The sequence below is a fragment of the Chrysoperla carnea genome, chromosome 5, assembly GCF_905475395.1.
Source record: "Chrysoperla carnea chromosome 5, inChrCarn1.1, whole genome shotgun sequence".
Classification (NCBI taxonomy): domain Eukaryota; kingdom Metazoa; phylum Arthropoda; class Insecta; order Neuroptera; family Chrysopidae; genus Chrysoperla; species Chrysoperla carnea.
In genome coordinates, this window is record NC_058341.1 from 8826350 (window position 1) to 8847585 (window position 21236).

General features: G+C 29.7%; 3 protein-coding genes across 3 annotated transcripts; 2 read left to right on the top strand and 1 right to left on the bottom strand.

Moving 5' to 3' along the window:
- Positions 1-464: 464 nt before the first annotated feature.
- LOC123300444 (retinol-binding protein pinta-like) lies at positions 465-6138 on the top strand. Its single transcript, XM_044883019.1, has 5 exons — positions 465-734; positions 2149-2308; positions 2965-3086; positions 4827-5071; positions 5869-6138. The coding sequence occupies exons 1-5, from the start codon at positions 572-574 to the stop codon at positions 6136-6138; spliced, it is 960 nt and encodes a 319-aa protein (XP_044738954.1). The 5' UTR covers positions 465-571.
- A 2397-nt stretch (positions 6139-8535) lies between these two features.
- On the bottom strand, positions 8536-18934 carry LOC123299809 (citron Rho-interacting kinase). The gene is made up of 9 exons (XM_044882175.1): positions 18334-18934; positions 17985-18271; positions 16484-16955; positions 15614-16092; positions 12470-13756; positions 12055-12324; positions 11762-11992; positions 10728-11194; positions 8536-10644 (listed from the first exon to the last, which is right to left on the bottom strand). The coding sequence occupies exons 1-9, from the start codon at positions 18845-18847 to the stop codon at positions 9171-9173; spliced, it is 5481 nt and encodes a 1826-aa protein (XP_044738110.1). The 5' UTR covers positions 18848-18934; the 3' UTR covers positions 8536-9170.
- Positions 18935-19800: 866 nt separating this feature from the next.
- On the top strand, positions 19801-20966 carry LOC123300582 (ribonuclease H2 subunit A). The gene is made up of 2 exons (XM_044883174.1): positions 19801-20030; positions 20107-20966. Exons 1-2 carry the CDS (start codon positions 19847-19849, stop codon positions 20952-20954), a joined length of 1032 nt encoding a protein of 343 aa, XP_044739109.1. The 5' UTR covers positions 19801-19846; the 3' UTR covers positions 20955-20966.
- The last annotated feature ends 270 nt before the right edge of the window (positions 20967-21236 follow it).

A 21236-nucleotide genomic window follows, 5' to 3' on the forward strand; every position in this document is an offset into this window, starting at 1 on the left:
ATAAAAAAAGAAAATATTTATTTTTTCATGTAGAATAAAACGATACAAAAATTGTTTACAAAAATTATTAATTGTTTAGGAGTTATGGCCGTATAAACAATTAATTTGTTTATAATCATTTTCCCCCCCACTCTGAGCGATGAGCAAGTTAAAAGTTCGGATTCAGAGGGTCCAGATACGTCGAAATACAAACCTTGTTCGATAGGACCTGTAAATGCACACGAAACTCACTCAGCGCCTACACTATGAACAATTCTTATATGTTTTAAACTTTCAAGGTGGATATATTCGCATAATATCGTCATATTAGCTTCATTTGTTCAACGTAACAATATTAACACCACAAATCTAGTACTTGCCGATGTAATATATAAAAAATATTACCTACGTTAATTATTGTGTAAAATGAAAATAATATAATTATTTTACATCAATTAAAAACCAATGTTTAATAATTGTACGAACTCAGTCTAATTCGAAACATCGTTTGCTATAGAACCATATAAGCGTTAAATATAAGTGAAGATTAAAAAAAATTTTATTTTATACATTTTTAAGTTTTAATAAATAAATGTTGGAAAATATGAAAGAAATATCGGTGCTCTTAGGTCCAACACCTCAACAATATGAAATTATTTGTAAAGAATTAAATGAAGATAGTGATCGGTTTAAGATTAATATTAATTTATTATCGGAATGGTTACGGTTTCAACCTCATCTACCTCAAAATTATGGTAAATATTTTTTTATTTTATTATTTTTTTATTTAAAAATTTTATTTTGTTTTTCTGGCATTTTCTTTAGATTTTTATTATATTTCTTTTTCTTTTAAAATTAAATTAAATATTTACCATATAATGATTTTCTTCAATTTTTTCTTAATTGTTTGCTTTTTGAAAATTTTAACAATTTTTTGCTAAAGTGGTTCGGCTTGTTGGACAAGTCACGGTAACACAGTTTTGGGGCCTCTTTTTGGGCAAAATTTTGAATTATTTAATTTTAAAATTGTGATTTTTAACATTGTACCTTATGGAAGAACTCAAAATAATGTTAACTGTACAAAAATTAATCGATGAATGAGCTTTCAAAAAGTTTTCATCATGAAGAAAGTTTATCACAGATTCTGTTTATGCAAAAAAAACATTACTTTTGGTTCTTGACGCATTTACGATATTTTCATAGCATTTTATTACACTTACGTCATACAAATTGCCTAGTTTACGATATTTTTGGAGTATTTTATTACATTTACGTCATACAAATTGCCTAGTTGACTAGTTTACCAGTCACGTGACGGCCAAACCACTTTAATTTTACTAATTTTTTTTAAATTTAATATAAGCAAAAATTTTTAATATAATATAAAGTTAATTTTTATTTTTATCTAATATTTCGTTAAGATAAATGCATAATTATTACAGCTCTTTTTAATTATTTTTCATAAATATTTTCTGTCATAAATCATCTAATGAATCCATTTCCGTTTGTCCGTTTGTCCGTCCATCCGTCAACACGATAACTCTAGAAAACTGAAATTTTCATAGCGTGCTTAACACGTAAAAAGTGAATTTGAGTACGTAAATGAGCAACACAGGTCGCAATTGGGTCTTGAGTCCGTAGGACCCATCTTCTAAACCATTAGAGATAGAACAAAATATTAAATGTAACAAATGTTCCTTATAGAAAATTAAACAACTTTTGTTTGAAACATTTTTCGTAAACATAATTGCTTACCTGTGAGGGAGCAAATTAGGACAAAATTTAGTGGCCATTTTCTCCAAAACTATAAAAGATAGGAAGTTGAAAATTTGCAGGTAGCTTCAGAAATGCAAAATTTCATGTTCAAAGATTGAAAATTTTGCCGCATTTATCCCGACTTTCATATTTGGAGGTGAAAAAATACCTATAGTCTAGAATTAGCTAAGAATTTAGCCACGCAATCTGAAGTAACTTAAGTTTCCTTGCCTTCAATACTAAGCTAAAAAAATTACTTTAGACTGGCTAATTCTAGACAGCTCCCTTCAAATTTATTTTCCCTAAAACCTGCCTTATCTTAAGAAAATTAGTAATAGCTATAATTTTAAGAAGTTTTTTTTTCTTGATATTTTTACAGGATCGAATTAACACAAATAACTTATATTTTTTTAGATCATGAATTATTGCCAATATTCTTACGTGGATGTAAAAATGATTTGGAACGTGCGAAAAAAAAATTGGATAATTTTTTTACAGCACGAACAACGGTAACAGAATTTTTTGCCGATAGAGATCCACTTTCAAATGAAATCCAGTTAGCATCACAATCATTGTACGTTTTTCAAGATTATTTAATTTTTTACACTCAATTTCCACAATATTGTATTAGAATAAATAGACCATGGGACAGAAAATGGCTTCTTTTTTGGCGAGTCTCCGAACTTTCTGACTTTTTTCGAAAATGCTGCGCTTTCAAATGAGTTCTGAAAAAAAGTAGTTGGGAATTTGTCGGACACTATGACCACTTGATAACATTAATAATTATTCAACAACTCAGCAAAAGTAAAACATGTATGTATTCAAAACAAAAATACTTAAGTACAGCATGTTCGAGGTGGAAGAGTTCATCGGTGCAGTTTTTTTGTCGTACAAAATATTTTATTATTTAATTATTCTTATTGTTATCAAGTGATCATAGTGCCCGACAAATTCCCTACTGCGTTTTTTTCAGTACGATAGTTTAAATATGACGTAATCTCATGCTTATTTCGAAAAAAGTCGTAGAGAGAAACTTTAGTAGACTTGTCAAAAGGAAGCCACTCACAAAGTTTCAAGTATGTATTAATCATTTAACAAAGCACCCATTTTGTCCCACGGTCTAAAAGTTCATTCATCAATTTTTTTTTCCCACTAAGCAAATAGAGAGAAATTCGATTCAGACACGTCTAAAATTCAATTAATAGGTAATATTTATTTCTCTTTTTCCAGCCAAATAGCAACAATACCAAAGTTATCCCCATCGGGACATCGAGTTTCCTTCCATAAATTCACCGATGTAGATGCTTCGCTGTTTGTAACGAAAGATGTATTTCGATATATTCTTATGACAGGTAAGGTTTTCTCCCACGTTCAATTCTTGCATTAATTTTGGGCACACCCTTACTTTGTTGAACACCCCTGTACCCAATAGGTATAAATATAAATAAATAAATTCTAGAAAAAAAATAGGTATTTCATTATCAAAACAATTTCACAACTCAAATATAATATTATTTTTATTAATTGTAATGATTTTTATTTATTTCAATTTAAACAACTTTTAAAAATGCAATCAATGTATTTTTTTTTTTTTTAATAATATTCAATCGTACTTATTAAACCTTGTAACACTTGAATCGCAAGTTAATATGGTGTTTCTAAACAAATTTGTAATAAAGATATAGATTTTTAGACCTGCAGCCCATAATCAAGCAAAATTTTTAGGATTCTTTCCTTTTGTCTACGTTTTTGAGGATTTAGAACAAATTTAGTAATAAGATTAGAAGATAGAGTATGTTATATGCAAATCGAGTTTTTCGATTTACGTGGTTTTATTTTGTCCGTCGTATATGTTTCAAAAAAGTTATTGACAATAAGATACGTGAAAAAAATGGTAGGAAGCTTTGAATTATCGAAAGAAAACATAAAAAAACTTTGGTTTTTGACGCTTTTACGATATTTTTAGACAATTTTATTACATGTATGTCATACAAATTGCCTAGTTAACTACACAACAGCCTGACTACTTTAGATGGACATAAGTATACGGTTTCTTTTTAATAGACTTATACGACGGACTCTTTTACGCTAATGAAGAAAGTTAACAGCTTCATTCATTCAACAAAGTCCAACATTCGTCCCATCACTATTAACTATATACCAACCCTCAAAATGGCAAACAAATAGAATCCTAAAAATTTCTATTCATTGTGGGCTAACGATCTATTACTGTATGTCTATTACAATATGCAATAATTTTGTTAATGAAATTAATGGCTTAATTAATTATTAGGTACATATATTAAATGTTTAATGAAACGTAACGGTCAAGTTTAAAATAAATTAAATTAAATTAAATTAATTAATTTTTATTAAGAAATTTGTTTTCTTGGATATAAATTTTATACAATTGTATAAATTTTCAACGTTTTTCGTCAGAAGGATTGAGGTTGTACTTCGGTACAACTTATGCTATTTAATCATCCAATCCTTCTAACACTTTTTTTTCCGGAACCTTTTCTTGATATAGGATTTCGAGCAATATCATGGAAAATTTCTCAAATAATTATCAATTAAACCCGAAAAAGTTATTTGTTTCGATTTTTTCAATGGGGTAACAAGAGTTAATGATTAAAAAATACGAAAATTGGGTTCATTTCATGATTAGATAAATTTGCTTCTGAAATACGGTTGAATCTTATAAGATTTTCAGCTTTATCTCGAAAACTACCCACCTCATTGTAAAATATACCCGATTTTTGTAATTTATAGGTCAAATTAAACTTACCAACCGAGTTTTACCAATTTCCGAAACAAAAAAATTTTCTAAATTTTTTCGATTTTTGCAAAGGGGTACCCCTTTAAGAAAAATGCGAAAAGTCGAAAAAAAATTTTGATACTCAATTTTGCTGAAACTCATTATATAAGCTTATTTTGACCCAAAAGTTTCAAAATCGAATTTATTTGATTATTGAAAGCGCGGTTTCTGAGATATCTTCCAAAATCACATACAAAAAGCTATTGTTTTCGGATTGTTTTCGAAATATAAATTCAAAGAAACCGAATACCTAATTTCTATATTTTTTTTACAGCCGATTTAAGAATGTTAGAAGAAAAAGCAATTGCTGGTGATATATTTGTATTCGATGTTAAGCATATGGGTGCAGGACATTGTACGCGATTAGCACAACCTGTGTTATTATCCAAAATGTTATCGCTCGTACAACAAGCGTATCCGCAACGATTAGCACAAATTCATTTAATTAATACACCAAATAATATTCATACGTTAGTTACCCTTTTTAAGAGTTGTATGAAAGAAAAAATGCGTAATCGGGTAAGTAAAAATACCTTTTAAAGTCCTTTCCCTTTTATACTCGCTTGGCTCGAAAGGGGGTCCCCTTGATCCCCGTGGCAGCCTTCGGCCTTGGTCCTTTATCACAGAAAATAAAATTACATGAATTATAAGATAACTTTAAAAAAATATCTTACCAAAAAGTAATAGAACTAAAAAACGTAAATTTGGGAGAATTTTCCGATATTCTGAGAGGTTGCGATGTGGGTAATGAAATTTTTCGAAGTATTCTGTGATTTCTGACGAAAATCCCATCTTTCTAGCATGTATACAACATAAAAACGTCAGTTTTGGGTGTGTTTTCCGATTTTCCGAAAGATTGCAAAAAAAAAAGTTGCAGTTTTCAAGCAATTCCGCGTAGAATGCAAAAAAATCGCATCTTTTAGTCAATCAGTCAGTGAGCTTTACTTAGGGCTGTATTCGAACAGTTATTCACGAAAACCATCATTAATCAAATCTGCTCGGATAATAAAATCCCTTTTAAATCAAGGGGCAGATCCGCCATTACCGATTGAACGAGTAGTCTGTGCAATAAAACCATCCGCTTCATTGGCAAAAACCGGAAAGAAATTGACAGAAACCGTGGTTCAAAAAACGAAAGTAGCTTGCCGTAATTTATGAATAGCATCTAAGGGCTAAAAAGAAGTTCCAGGATCGAAGATGATTTAATTAGAAGTTTGTTCAAAAGGGTCCGAAAGATCTACTAATCAGGCTTCAGCCTTCCTCCTTCCACCACCTCTAAAACATAACTTATATATATTTTTATATTATTTTTACAGTTTAATTTACATAAAGAAGGTTTTGATCTCGAAGAAATCCTACCAAAAGATTGTATACCAAAAGATTATGGTGGTAATTTACCTTCAATGCAAACATTACATGATATTGGTCATAAAAAAATAACAGATAATCGTGACTGGTTTTTAAAACAGAATAATATTAAAGCGGATAATAAAAAACGTATTGAACAAAATAATAATCATTCATTATTTAATTCTGATTCAATTTATGGTACAGAAGGTGCTTTTCGAAAACTGAATATTGATTAAGTCATTAAAATTATATTATATTAATAAAACAATTCATTTTTTTTCTTTTGTAAATAATTTTTTATATTTTAAGTGCACAAATATATTTTAATAAAATATCGTTTTTCATTTATATTTCCAACGAAAATTTTGAGTATTTCCTACACGGGGCGGGGCCAGGATTTCGTAGGACTTAAAACCGAGACAAGTAGCACAGTGTTTTTTGAAGGTTGTTAGGTCGCTGTAATTACGAATGTGTGCTTACACTTATTAAGTCTGGATAACTCTGAATTAGACAGTCCAAAAACGTTGAGTAATTCGGAGTTCCTAAGACTTTTTCAGAGTTTTTAAGAATTTTTCAGAGTTTCTATGACTTATTAAGAATTTCTTCAAATTTTTTTTCAACCAGGATGAGTTGTTCAAGTGGATAAGTTTTGGAATCAAAAGATGAGATAAGGATGAATATTGGTTGAGAAGATATTTTTTGCTAAATACAGACGACGGGCAGTTAATGGGGCTTCCGTTGTCTCAATTAGTAAGAAGAAAGTGGATCAGAAGGGCATTTGTCCAAGGGCAATGCGTATGGATTTTAATTGACCTTTATCTAGCCTTGAAGAAATAGACTTATATAATAAATATAAGGCCTATATTGGCAGTATGTTTTATATTGGTTTTACTCATATTTTACAAACACCATTTCTTTCAGAATTTGATCTAAATAATTTCAATCATATTATTAATTTAACTCATCAATTTATCGATGAATGTTTTTAGTATTTTAAATTTCGTTTTACCATTTACAACGCATGCGCAATAAATCGGTAGTTTAACGCTTGTTGTGTCGGTTGTGTCAAACATTACGGTGGTTTTTAATTAAAAACTTAGATATTATTAATTGAAGTAATCCTAAATTATTAAAATTACTTAAATTAAAAGGTTTTTGAATATTTTGATATATAAAACTCATTAAATATCAAAATATTCTTATTAAATAAAATACTTTAAAAATAAATTAACTTTTAAACAATTGAACACTATATTGAGCATGCGCAGATCAAAATTTGGTGAACAACAAAATTAACGCGTCCTTTAGAGAGTGATGTATTTTTCTTTAAAATTTAATTAATTTTATTCTAAATTAACTATAAAATTGTGTTAAAAACATACTAAAATTAAAATAAACAATTTTAAATAATTTTTTAAACTGTATTCGTTATATTTTACATGTAAAATTCATGTAGATTTGTTTAAAAGTTAAAACCGTTTATGATATTTACAACGCATGCGTAGTGCTTATATTTTTAGAAAAATACGTTTTAAAAAAACGCTTCTAGTTTAGAAAAATGTGAAAGAAAAAAAACTTTTTAATCTGTGGATTCGATTCAACTGCGACAATTACGATGGTTGCACTCGAATCAGGTAAACATATAATATTTTTTTATTTTACCATTTTCATTATTAATTCTTAGAAAATTCTCTAGCTATGCCATATGTATGTACTTGATTTGTTTAAATAGGTTCAAGTTAAGGTGATCTAGTGAAAAATCAATTCTTTTGCATTTTGATAACGTTATAAAGTTCAAAAAAATCGATTTTTTTATAAATTAATTAATGACAGATTTTAACACAAATTTTTAGGCCCTATTTCATCCCTTTAGGGAGTTGAATTTTGGAAAATTCTTTCACATCGGATGCCTAAGTCATGCAAAGAAAACACCAAATTTCAAGTCTCTACGATCAACGCTTTAGGCTGTGCATTGATCCGCCAGTCAGTCATTCAGAACAAAGCCTTTATTTTTATGAATCAGCCATTTATAAACCAAATTTCAATTGAATTGAAACTTAGATATCTAATGTTCGAAAGTTAACGAACGTTTGCAACTTAATTACTCACCTTAAACAATTTTGTCACTTAAATTTCTGTGTTATACTTACCCGATTACCAATAATTTGTTGGGTAATATTAAATTCTTCTAATTTCAAGAAGATCCTAGTAAAAAATAAATAAATCAAATTTCCCAAGGGACAATAAATAAAATCATTTTAAAATTTTCTAAGAAAAATATATTTAAAAAAAATACAAATAATATTCTACTAAAACATTCTATTAAAAATTATTTTAAAGGAAATTTAAACCAAAAAAATGTTTTATATTCGTACATTCAAAATTATTCGATTTTCACATTTAAAAACGTATACAAAACAATTAATATTCAAATACAATTGAAAAAAAATGGAACAGAACATATTTAAATACAAATAGCACTTAAAAAAATCGAAATCTTATCGAAAAAATTAATAATCATTTGATACATGAATCTAAAATCAAGATTTTATTTCTAGAACTCAATAAAACTTGGTTAAACAATTAAGGGATCAAAAATATGATTCTATGAATTAAAATTTATGAAACGCAAATAAGAAACTGCCCTTTAGCAAATTTGATTCATGCGGAATTGATAATTACGTTCGCAATGATATCATGAATAATCGGGAAACATCAGTCTTGCCACATCCTACACAAATCAAATTTACTACTTGCTTGTTTTAGTACGGGAACTAAAATGTTCCAAAAATAGAATTTCGAAGAGTCCAGGTGTCTGGACGGTGGGAGAAGTCCGGTTTGAAAAATTATAACTTTAGAAATATATAATAATAAATACATAGAAATAGAAATGCAAGGGGAGTTTGAGCAAATGATTAAAAATCAAGGGGAAAGTAGGGTACAAATATATTATGTGTTCGGAAACTCCTCCCATTGAATTTGTTTTGAATTCGTTAGAATTTTGAAAAACTGTTTTGATTAGTTTAAGTTTTGCTTAATTAATAAACATTTGATATAGAGCAAATTTCCCATCTTATCCGAACAGAACAAAACTGTTTAAGATAGAGAAGAATTTGTAATTACAAAATTGTCAATATTTCAATGGATTGTACACAAATCCGAATCAATTTGACACTTATAGTTCCAAAAACTAACCAAAGCCAGCCCCCCAATCTCCCATAAGACAAAAGATAAGACAAACTTAAAATAAAAATCTATCAAAGATAATTTAGAGATCTGTTTGTTTTTGAAATTGTACAATTTTTTTACGATTATTAAAATCAACATCTGTCGATGATTCTTCATCATCGACACCACAACGATCTAACGATTCCACCATTGAACTCGTAAAACTAAATTGATCATTAGCATCTTGTTCCGATTCCGTAACATCCCCTCCATCAGTATCGTCCTCTTCTAATAAACTTGCACCATCAATTAAACGTACTGATTGATCCGCATAAATAAAAATTGACCCACTTAATAATTTACTTAAACCAATAAATCGAACATCTTCCCCATCATCACTTAAATCGAATTTAATCGGACAATAAACCGATGAATATTGTTCAATTCGTAATAATTCGATAAAACTCGTGTAAAAAATAAATAAATATGGTTTTTTATAAGCAATTTTCTTCGGTACATGATTCCATTTGAAATCATGTTCTCGACTACGTCGACCGAATTCATCTACAAATATACCGAACTCCTTGTAACATATCAAATATTCATTTTGTTGTTTATTACTGACATCAATTAAACCAATGGGGTAAGAATTCGTTTTATACAGATAAACAGCCCTTAAAAGTGATGTATCGGAAGCATCAAGGAATTCTTCAGCTGAAAAGTTACGTAAATCAATTTCAAAGAATTTATTTGCCCCAACTAATAGAGAATGTTCACGCAACAAGAGACAAGAACACGGTTGTGCGGTGTCTAACATTCGCACAGGAGTAAAATTACTATTATTGTATTTAAAGATTATAATTTGGGTCTTCGTTGCCCCACACATCATATGTGTATTCGGGGAGATTTCAAATAAATGGAATTCATCGTCTAAAACTAATTGTGGGCATATAATTGGATTACTACATGACGAAGCTTTTGCTAAACCCTCCATTACGCGTAGACAAATAATTTGTAAGTACGATTTTTCACCAGCAATCATTATTACTAGACCAAGTTTACGATGGATATCAAGTTGAATGACATTTTTAACACCTCCCATTAAAACAGCTGTCGAACCATTTTCTTTAACCGAAAAAATGCCATTAAGTGTTCCAATCAATAAGATATTCGTATCAATTTCAACAATTGTTCGTACAACTTCCGCAGATGTTTTCCATACAATTTTACCGATTTGTTGTGATGATGATCCGGTTATTAAGTTAGGAATAATTTTCTTTAACGCTCCAATCCATGCTAATTTTGCATTCGTACTAGATGCCATTATATATAGAATTTGACTTGGCCAACAAGTTGTTTTTGGTTTTGTTCCGATTTTAAAGATTAGCGGTTGATCACGTTCAGTGATATTTTTACACTCGCTTAACGGGATATCTTCAATTAATTGTATGGTGAGTTCGTTTGATGTTAAATTTATTTTCGATATGGGTGTTGTACTTTCGATTTGATCGTACCAACGTAAATGGGTGTCTTCCAATCGTAAATATTTATTTTCCCAAATCCATTTGGTACCACTGCGAACAAAAAAAATCCAAAGTTAATATCACAGAATAATTACTCAAAACACTTTTTTAATAAAATTTTAATAAAAACTTACTCGGTAAGTTTAACAAAGCCTTCCATAGGACTTGTCAACGATTTAATAGTAATTTCTCCATCTACAATTTTTGAATTCCGTTTATCCACCGCTGATGATCCATTAGAAACTGTAGCGGCTACTTTAAAACTTTGTTGTTTTGATAAAGTACCCTTAATTTTCTGTAATTCATCATTTAATTCTTTATTTTTCGCTTTTTCCTCTTGTAATTTTGTTTCAACATCACGTGCTAAGCGTAAATGTAATGGAGGCATATTTTCTTTTTTACTATGTCGGAATAATTTATCGGTGAATGTTTTTTTCTTTTTATTATACTCTTCAAGTTTTGTTTGTAAATAGTTTATTAGCTTAGCTTGTTGCTGCTGTTGAGCATCTGATTTTAACTCACGTTGTTGATAATAATGAATTTTCTCTTGTAATTGTGATTCGAGATCAATATTTAATGATTTCAAAGATTCTATTTCAGCCTAAAAAAATATGGTTAAAATTAATTTAAACATTCAGTTTTATAATAAAAAGGGCATAATTAATTTAAACATTAAGTTTTATAATAAAAGTTTCAGAGTTTTGTGGGGGGGGGGGCATCATGTTCTGACATCAGATTTGACCTAAACGGTAAGAGATAGGAGATACATTTTAAATTGGAAAGTCTTTATTCCATTTAATCGAAAGGAACTGTGCTTAAAGTTTCAATAATTGTAGGTCAAAGTCATGAACTTAGCTTTCGATATTTCGAAAACCAATAAGATATCGAAAAATAATATTCTTATATTTCGTCTACATTTATGAAGGTATAATTAAATTCATCATCAAAGTTGAAAATAAATTACAAATAGTTTCAACCCTAAATCTAAAATTGCCTTTGCGCTCGAACTACCTTAATTATTTATAAATCTAAAATTGAAAAATATGTGACGTCACTCCAAGGAGGAGATTTCACAAATGTGACCACCTGTGGGATGACGTGGAGGAGGTGTCAAAAAGTCATAAATCTTGTGTTGAATAATTTATTAGTATTAAAAAATAAAACTTACTTGAGCAATTCGTAAGTCATGATTAATTTTCAAATTTGATTCTTTTACACTTTGCAATAATGTTAAACGATGTGACGATTCTTCTTTTAAAAGATTTTGTTCTTTTTGAGCCACCTCCAAATATCGCTTCAAATTTGTTATATTAAGCTCATGTTCAGATAATTGTGATTCGCATACTGCCAATTGTTCATTCAAATTTTCACAAGCTGTTTTGTACTGCGATAATTGTTGCTAAAAAAAAAATACGCAAAATTTAATCGAATTGATTGACATTGAAAGTTTTATAAACTTACTGCAAGTGTCTCTTTTTCATCGCTCAATTCTTTTAATTCATTTTGTAAACGTTCAGCTCGCTTTTCAGCCAAAGATTTTAATGAAATTTGTTCGTTAATATTCTGTTTTCCAGTTTGTACATCCGCTTGTAATTTTTCAATACGTTTCTTGTGCTCTTCAATTTCGTTTAATAAATTTTTCTGTTTTTTCTCACACTCTTCAATTAGACAATCGTAGTTTTCTAATTGATTTTCTAACATACTACAAGCTTCACGAAGTACATTGTGATTCTAAAAATAAATACAGATTTTTTTGTAATTAAATCGACAAACTCCCGGTCAATCATTTTATGATAGGCTCGAATTTTCCCGGTTCTTGTTCCTTTTGGAAATAATAAAATCTTAATAAAATCGTAAATACCAAAATTAAACTTACCATTTGTAAATTTTGTAATTCACGATCACGTTGCGCCAACAAAGTTTCATATTTTTGTGTTTCATTACGATTTTTCTCACAACTCTGATTTAAATTATTCTTTTCTCGAACAACTCGATCCATATCGTCTTTTAATCGATTCACTTGTCGTTCATATTCACGTTTTTCACTGCGTAAACCATCCATTTGCATTTCTAATTTTTTACTATCTTTTAATAATTTTTCATATTTTTCTTTCTCCGATAAAATTTCTTTCTTTGTACGTTCAAAATCTTTTTTCAGTGTTGTTATTTCTGATTCTAAGTTTTTCACCGTACTATTTTCTTCATTGAATTTTTCTTGTAAAGCTTCGATATCTGTAGCATGTAATTCTTTTTCAATTGATAGTGCTTTTGTTAATTCTTTAATTTCCTCATTAAGATTAGTAATTTTTTCGGTAGCAGATTTTAATTCTCGTGCGGTAATTCGTTTATCTAATTCAAGATCAGATAATTCTTTTTCTTTACGCCATAAAGCAGTTTTTGCAGCACGAGCTTCATGTTTTTCAACAGCTAATGATTCATGAGCATGTGCTAATTGTGCCTCTAATCGTGCAATTTGATCTTCTTGTCCATCACTTGCTTCCAATTTTGCCACACCTTGTTCTAATCTTGCGACTAATTGTTCCAAATCATTGACACGACTTCGATTTAATTCATCACTCTCTTGGGCTTCACGTAGCTGTACATGAAGTTCCTCACGTATTCGATTTGCCTCGATTAACTGTTCTCGCAGCTGTGATAGTTGATTTTCGTAATCATTTTGAATTGATTTTGAACTATTCGTTATTTTATCTAAGGCACATTGGGTTTTATTTAATTCTGAATTTAAAGTTCGAATTTCTTTTCGTAATTGAGACGCATCCAATTTTTCTTGGTTTAATAACTCCTTTAATTCGGTAACAATATTTTCATGATTACTTTGAACTTGTTCGAAATGTTTTTTCGATTCGCTATATTGTAATTTTAACGATGTAAGTTCATTACAATTCTCACGTAAATTTTCGATTGTTTCTTTTAGTGTAAAATTCTCTTGTACATGTTTTTCTAATTCATTTTCATATTTTTTCGACATATTTCTATATGCTTCTAATTCATTTTCCATATTTAAACGTGTACTAACTTCTTCATTAATTTTTTGTTGTAACTTTTCGATTTGTTCAGTGGCATCTGTATTTATTTTTTCTAATTGTGTTTGAACACCATAAATACTTTGACGATTTCGTTCACGGCAACGAATCATTTTATCCTAAATAAATAAATAGTTTTCGTTTAAAAAAGGTTTATATTTAAATTTTATTTATTGCTCGTTGTAATCAAATATTATCCCTAAAGTGGCCCTTAGACGTTCAATATTAACGCCAATAAAGAAATAGTAATAATATTGAACGTCAAGGGTCACTTAAAGTTTGGTATCCAAAATGATTATGTAACCGTTTTTTTATGTAAATATAAAAATTAGATAGTGGAAAAATCCGTCAATTTGGGAAAAACTGTCTTGATTTACCCATTTCAAAAGGATACGATTACATAACATTAAACTCTAAACTCTTTTAGAGTTTAATTATAAACATTAAACTCTTTCTGGATAAAATAACAAATCACGAAATCGGTTACATTTTCACTTTTTCTTGTACATTTATTTCCAAATTTAATGTTTTAATTACCAAAATAAATTGGAATTCATGTTTTGGTTCCATTTTGATCTGTTTTTACGCAGATAAGAAGTTTTTTTTTTGTAAAAATACAAATAAACTTTGATAACTTTTAAATAAAACAAATTAACTACATTTTTTTTTTTTCAATAATAATTCGTATTTTATTCACTTTTATTGGATTTTTGTTTTAAAATGACAACTTTTTTTATTTAACGGCTTTCGTGTTATGTTTTTGAATCATTTATTGTTATTTTGAAACTTAAAAATAACAAACAAGAAAAAAAAAAGGATAAAAATAATAAACATACATAAAAATTATATTAGCTTTGTTCCACTTTGTTCACATAGATCATAGACCAATAAAGTATAGATAATAATATAAACAATAATGTATTTTAGGTATGTTCGTTATACAGTTTATTTAAAATCTGTATTTGTTGATTTCTTGTAAAATAAGACAAACGTTTTTAAAATCTCGTATAATTTGGCCAAAATGCCATACAATTGTCTATTATTTTTAACCACCGAATCAAAAAAAGGGGGTCATAAGTTTGACCACTATATGTATGTGCCTGTCTGTGGCATCGTAGCGCCTAAGGGATAAGTGATATTAAAATTAAAATCGTCCAAGAAATACAGATGATATACGCATTTTAAACTACTAATTAGACAAATATTAAACAGAGAGATCGGGCATAGTATTTGACGTCATATGCAATGTTCAGCATATGACGTCAAATACTATGTCCGAGATTCAGCCATGAGAATCCATGTTAAATTCTGTTTTGCTTGTTTTGCTCCCTAATGTCTATGAATGCTTCGAGGAATTAAACCGTTAGTCGTTTTCTTTTGAATTACATAATATAGGGTGGCTTGTGTTAATTAATCCAATCAAATATTTCTTCAGACTTTTCAAACAAATTATTAATAAGAGATAAAGGAAATTTATCAATTAGGCGTTAGAAAGTTCTTAAACAATTATCTATGAATACTTCTCGGGGAACTAAACCGCTAGACATTGCATAAATACAGCCAGGCTGATATGGGTATTGGGCCACTCTAGCGTGAAGGAAAACGAGGTAGTAAACTTGTGGCACGGGAGGGATCACCCTTTTGCCTGAATTTGGTATTTCTGTAGCAAGACGCTTCATAATTTACCGAATCAATGGGTGGTTACGACAAGGTAAACCTGATTACTAGAAATTCCCGTATCTAGACCTTTGAGCTATGCTCTAGTGTCTTTGAATAAAACATTCGTAAGACTTGCATGGAGAACGATGATACAAACCTTCGTCTAGGTTATCTACACCAGCAGAAACCCACAGGGACATCAGATACAGAAAGGCTGTAGGTTTTAGGTCTAGGTGCTAGGGACGCAATCCAAAAGCCAAATTTTCTCAATGTTTATTAAAACCTATAAATTTTAAGAAAAGAAATATTTATCTAACCTTATACTCCGATTGTAAATTCTTCAATTCTTCTAACTCGCTGCGTGTACTCGCCAAATCGTTTTGACAACGTTCCAACTGTGAAACTAGCTCATTATTCTGTGTACATAGATCCGTAATACGTTGTGTTCCTTCCTCAATTTCTTCATTTAATTTTGTAATTTTAATTGCTTCAGCCTCTTCCCAACGTTTTTTTGTCATTTTTATTAAATCCAATGCTTTGGTTTCAATTTCCTTACGTTCTAAACGTTCCGCTTCAATACTACGCTTGTAATGTGATACTTGATTTTTACTTAATGCTAAATCTTTTTCAAGTGTTTCACGTACTTGTTCAACTTTACGTAATTGATTTAATACTTCGGCAAGACGTTTTTTTAATAGTTTTATATCTTTGGTATCGTTATCAATTTCCGCTAATTTTTTATGTAAATATTCTACTTCTTTGTTTTTCTCATCTAAGGCATTTTTATTGTTCCAATCTGGAAAAATCAAATGGGAATTCGGTATTTTTCAATTAAAATTCGAATAAAGTATGGAGAAATTCTAAGACGAACGTACAAAATAGAAACAAATTTCATACAAAAAAAAAAGATAATGACTATGATTTTTTCTTGGTCAGATAGGAAAAATCGAGTAATAGACAATGAATAACTTTATATTTTATTTGATATGCTTGCATAAACAAGATTTATACTTCACTAAACTCAAACCCTCTGGGCTTCTAATCTAGCCCCGAAGTTAATATATGATATAGTATGAAAATTCTTGTAATTGACGCTGACTTTCACGGAGCCCGGCAATTTTTTGATTTTGTTATTATTATAGCGATTATAATTATTTAAAAACTGACTTTTATTTCTTTTGACTTACTAGGTTTAATGTGTACAGAGATTTCCAATTCTGGTACATCTGGCGTGTATGTAAATCCAATAAATGGTAAATTCCGTCCCGTAAACATCCTTTTATTCCTCAAATTCTCCATAGTCGATGTACACACATGTGGTTTATGTTCAATTTCGATAAAATTCGATGTATCATCAATTGAATTCACTTTCGGTACAAACGGTGGTACTTCATCTCGTAAACGATTCCAATTAATACTGTTAAAAAATTCATGTTCCAAACATCCCTTATAGTTCAATCGGGCATTACCATCGATGAGTAAAGCCTTAATAAAATGTTTATATGGATCCGATATATTACATTCTTCTGGGAATGATAATTTTAAGGAATAGTTCATGATGTTGTTGTATATGGACGTGAGTGCGGAGCCTGTGAACGGTGTACAACCGACGCATATTTCGTATGCAATTATACCCAACGACCAATAATCACATTCAGTCTGAAAATAAACAAAAAAAAGATAATTTAATAGCGATTTCTCAAGGAAAAACTTAAATAATTTAGGAAAATTAGATTAAGTTAGAAATTATAATTAAAAATAGAATTTTGTAGAAAAACCAGGTGCAAGCCAATGGTTTCAAAGTGTTGTCAACGGTTTTCAAACTTGTCAGGACTTGTCGGGCAACGATAATCATGTTTCATGCTTAATTGATTCATGAAAAAAAAAATTATTCCCCCTATAACGGTTTTTAAATACTTGTTGGGACTTGTCGAAGTATGTACTTTCGGAAATCAATTTAGATACCCCTATTAGATTCCGTTATCAATGATTTGGGGCAAAGATTGTCTCCAGAGGTACTCGACTAATTTCTGCAGTTGGGAGTTTTACAACCTTAATCAAATGTTGATGTCAAGGACTTAAATATCGATATTCAGGCAATGAAAAAAGCCGTTCAGATATACCAGCGCGGCGATTCATTGATGATAGTGACTCAACTGTTATAAATGATGGACTCTGGATGGCCAATTAGAAAACAGAAGTAGCTCATCTGTTTTCTAGCTCATCTCATTGACGCATGTTACCAAGATTTGTACGCTAATATAAAAATTTTCTTACAAATACTGACAAATTTTCCGGTCAGCTTAGCTACCACAGAGAGATCGTTTTCTACACTTCGCGGGGTAAAATCTTGGATGCGTGCCTCAATGGGGCAGGAAAAATTATTTTGACTAGCTCTTCTAAACATCTGGATATTAATGGCATTATCAACACTTTCGCGAAAACAACGAAAGCTTGATTTTGTTATTTAAGTATAAGAAGTATTATAGACCCTCAATTATTTCTAATTCTGAAATAGAATATTACTTTAAAATTGCCTTATTTTAAGATTATTTTACACTTCCTGGATAAATTATCCCCGATTTTTATGATTTGGGGATTCATTCATCGACTTATAGAACTAGAAGGCTCATGCCTTTACAATTTTCATCATCAAAAATAATTTGGTAAAAAATAAAAAATACAAACCCCATATGATCCTCCATTTTCCATTGATTTAAGAACCTCTGGTGCGATATACTCGGGTGTACCAACCGGTAATTCACTACAAACTTTTCCTTTACTTGATAATTTTGCAGCCGAACCAAAATCAGCCAATTTCAAATGGCCACATTTATCTAACAACACGTTTTCTGGTTTCAAATCACGATGAACGTATCCCATTAAATGTAAAGCATTTATGGCTTGTGTTAGCTCAGCTAAATAAAATTGACAAAAACTTTCGGGAATAACTCCATTATGCCTTTCCAATAATGCTACAAACAATAAATTCAACTTAGCAAAATGATCAAAATAGGGAAAAATCAAATATTTATACCCAATAAATCGCCTCCAGAATGAAATTCCATTATAAAATAAAGATTCGAACTATCTTGAAATGAATACTGTAAAGCGGTTAGCCATGGCGATGTGGCTGTAGCCATAATATCACGTTCTTCTTGGTGAAACGAAACACCGGTTTGCTTTAAAATTTCACATTTTCGTAATGTTTTCATTGCATAAACATCACCAGTCTGTTTTTCTCTGACCACATTAACTTCCCCAAAATGTCCACGTCCGATAACATTTCGTACTTCAAAATCATAAATACTTGGACGTATTTGTTTGAGATCTAATAAAGCCGTACGAAATTCTTCAACAAATTGTGCGATTAATTTATCATTCTTTATTAAAAAATCGTTGTTACATTCATCGTAAAAAGCGATAAATGCATCGAGTAAACTATCACGATATATTAAATTTGATGTTTTTGTGGGTTGGGAATTTCTGGCAACTATTTGATTATTTAATCGTCCTGTTCGAACACTTATCGGCTCTTTCGAAGGTTCCATTTTGTTAAAAAATTATTATTATTAGTCACATTTAAAATAAAACACTCATATTTTATGGGCCCATATATTTCAAACGATCAAAACAAACTGAATTCCATTCAAAACGACCAATGAATTTGTAACAGCTTGTAAAATGTAACGTATTTTTGAAGTTTATTTATTTTATTGATAACATGCGCATTTGTCATTCAATTTCTAAGTTTTTTAAAATGCTGTTTAATTTGTATAATTTTTTATTTAATTATTTAATAGAAGTGAAAAATAATTAAAATTATTAAACAATTTTATCAATTGTTTGTGGAAAAGCATGAAAATTGTTGTGAAGTTTTAAAAAATTTCTTTTAGAGAAGCAAATAATCGGTAGTCTAAAAAAAAAAAAGGTTTTAGCAAATCTGTATTCTTTGGTTTTGGTTTTTGAATTAAAACAAATTTCTTGTTTAGAATTCTAGGAGCTAAACAAAAAGGATAACATAAATTTTTCAATATTTATTTAGCAAAAAGCTCAGCATTGTGAGGGCTCGCGAGTTAAATCTAGAGTTTTACGACAGATGGCGTTAATATTAACATTCAAGTTGGTAAATGACTTACTAGTTCTATAAATTGTTGACAGATGGCGTTAAAAGTATAATAATTTAAGACAGCCGGCTTGAATACTTTAATTTGACAGATGTTCAACCATCTTTTCAATTAAAAACAGCGCGAATTATTTTTGACAAAAGTATTAAACATGAGTGATCATGAAATTCTAACAATTTGTATTATTTAGCAAAAAGCTCAACATTTTGAGGGCTCGCGAGTTAAATCTAGAGTTTTCCGATAGATGGCATTAATATTAACAGTCAAGTTGATAAATGAATTACTCGTTCTATAAATTTTTGACAGATGGCGTTAACAGTATAATAATTTAAGACAGCTGGCTTGTATACTTTTATTTGACAGATGTTCAACCATCTTTTCAATTAAAAATAGCGCGAATTCTTTTTAACAAAAGTATTAAACATGAGTGACGATGAAATTGAAAGTAAGACATCGAATGAACCAAATATTTTGGACACATTAAAAGAATTTTTAACAAATAACGATAATACCAAAAATATTATTTACGCTTCTGATGTTCCACAAATATGTAAGGAAACTCCATGTCTTTTAGGAGTCGATGAAGCCGGTCGTGGCCCCGTATTAGGTAGGTTTAACATACATACTTAATTAATTTTTGATTTAATTTCGTAATTTATTTCCGCTATACCTTATTTACTTAGGACCAATGGTTTATGGGGTAGCGTATTGTCCTATCGAAAAAAATGATGATTTAAAGACATTAAAATGTGCCGATTCCAAAACCTTAAACGAATTACAACGAAATAATTTACTCGTCGAAATAAGTTCAGCTTCAGATTATATCGGTTGGGTTGTTGAATTAAATTCTCCAAATTTTATTTCGAATAGTATGTTAAGTCCAGTTAAAACGACACTTAACGAGGTTGCTTTACAATCCACTTTTCGTCTCATTCAAAAGGTCCTGGATGCAGGTGTTAATTTAACAGAAGTATACGTTGATACACTAGGTCCACCCGATAAACATCGTGAAAATTTACGTAAACGTTTTGGAACTAAAATTAAATTTCGTGTTGAAAAAAAAGCTGATTCATTATTCCCAATTGTATCGGCTGCAAGTATATGCGCCAAAGTAACGCGAGATCACGCTTTGAAAGTATGGAAATTCCCCGAGGAAATTGAATCTGATTACAAGGAGTTTGGTAGTGGTTATCCAAATGATCCGTTAACAAAAAAATTTCTTGTTAAACATATGGATCCAGTTTTTGGATATCCACAATTAGTGCGATTCAGTTGGTCAACTGCTGAGAAAATTTTACATAATTCTGCGGTTAAAGTTACGTGGCCAGAAGTGGATGAGGATGAAGTTAAACCCAAGAAAACGAAAGTGGATAAAAGTAAAAAGGAGGAGGCACCAAAAACTAAAAGTAAAAAAATTACATCATTTTTTGCACCACAAAAGAAAAAAATGGAAAACACTGAGGAAAAAATTGAGATTGATTTACCGAATTTTTTTATTGAGCGGTCGTTATCTTCTGTTGAATCTCTTTAGAACACTGTGATAAGATTGTAAGTTAAATTTTTCGAATTGAATTGTTAAATAAAAATGTTTTTATCAAAAATAAAATGATCATCGTAATGTAATTTTTATAATCACTGTGTTTAATTATTCTTTTTTTTATATACGGTATTTCAAAATTGCACAGCACTATTTTAGGTTCTATAGTTCAAAATAAGCAAAATTTTATTTGGATGAGATGATGGAAACATTTTTTCGAAAACCGAACAAATTCGGTACAAATTTTAAAAAAAATTCTTGTTCTGAGGTCTAGTT

Coding starts and splice junctions, on each gene's coding strand:
- LOC123300444 (XM_044883019.1), top strand. CDS start 572: ATGTTGGAAAATATGAAAGAAATATCGGTGCTCTTAGGTCCAACACCT. Junction 735..2,148: donor TCATCTACCTCAAAATTATG/GTAAATATTTTT, acceptor ATATTTTTTTAG/ATCATGAATTATTGCCAATA. Junction 3,087..4,826: donor TCGATATATTCTTATGACAG/GTAAGGTTTTCT, acceptor TTTTTTTTACAG/CCGATTTAAGAATGTTAGAA.
- LOC123299809 (XM_044882175.1), bottom strand. CDS start 18,847: ATGGAACCTTCGAAAGAGCCGATAAGTGTTCGAACAGGACGATTAAAT. Junction 16,956..17,984: donor AAAATGGAGGATCATATGGG/GTTTGTATTTTT, acceptor GTTTATTTTCAG/ACTGAATGTGATTATTGGTC. Junction 12,325..12,469: donor AATTACAAAATTTACAAATG/GTAAGTTTAATT, acceptor ATTTATTTTTAG/AATCACAATGTACTTCGTGA.
- LOC123300582 (XM_044883174.1), top strand. CDS start 19,847: ATGAGTGACGATGAAATTGAAAGTAAGACATCGAATGAACCAAATATT. Junction 20,031..20,106: donor CGGTCGTGGCCCCGTATTAG/GTAGGTTTAACA, acceptor TTATTTACTTAG/GACCAATGGTTTATGGGGTA.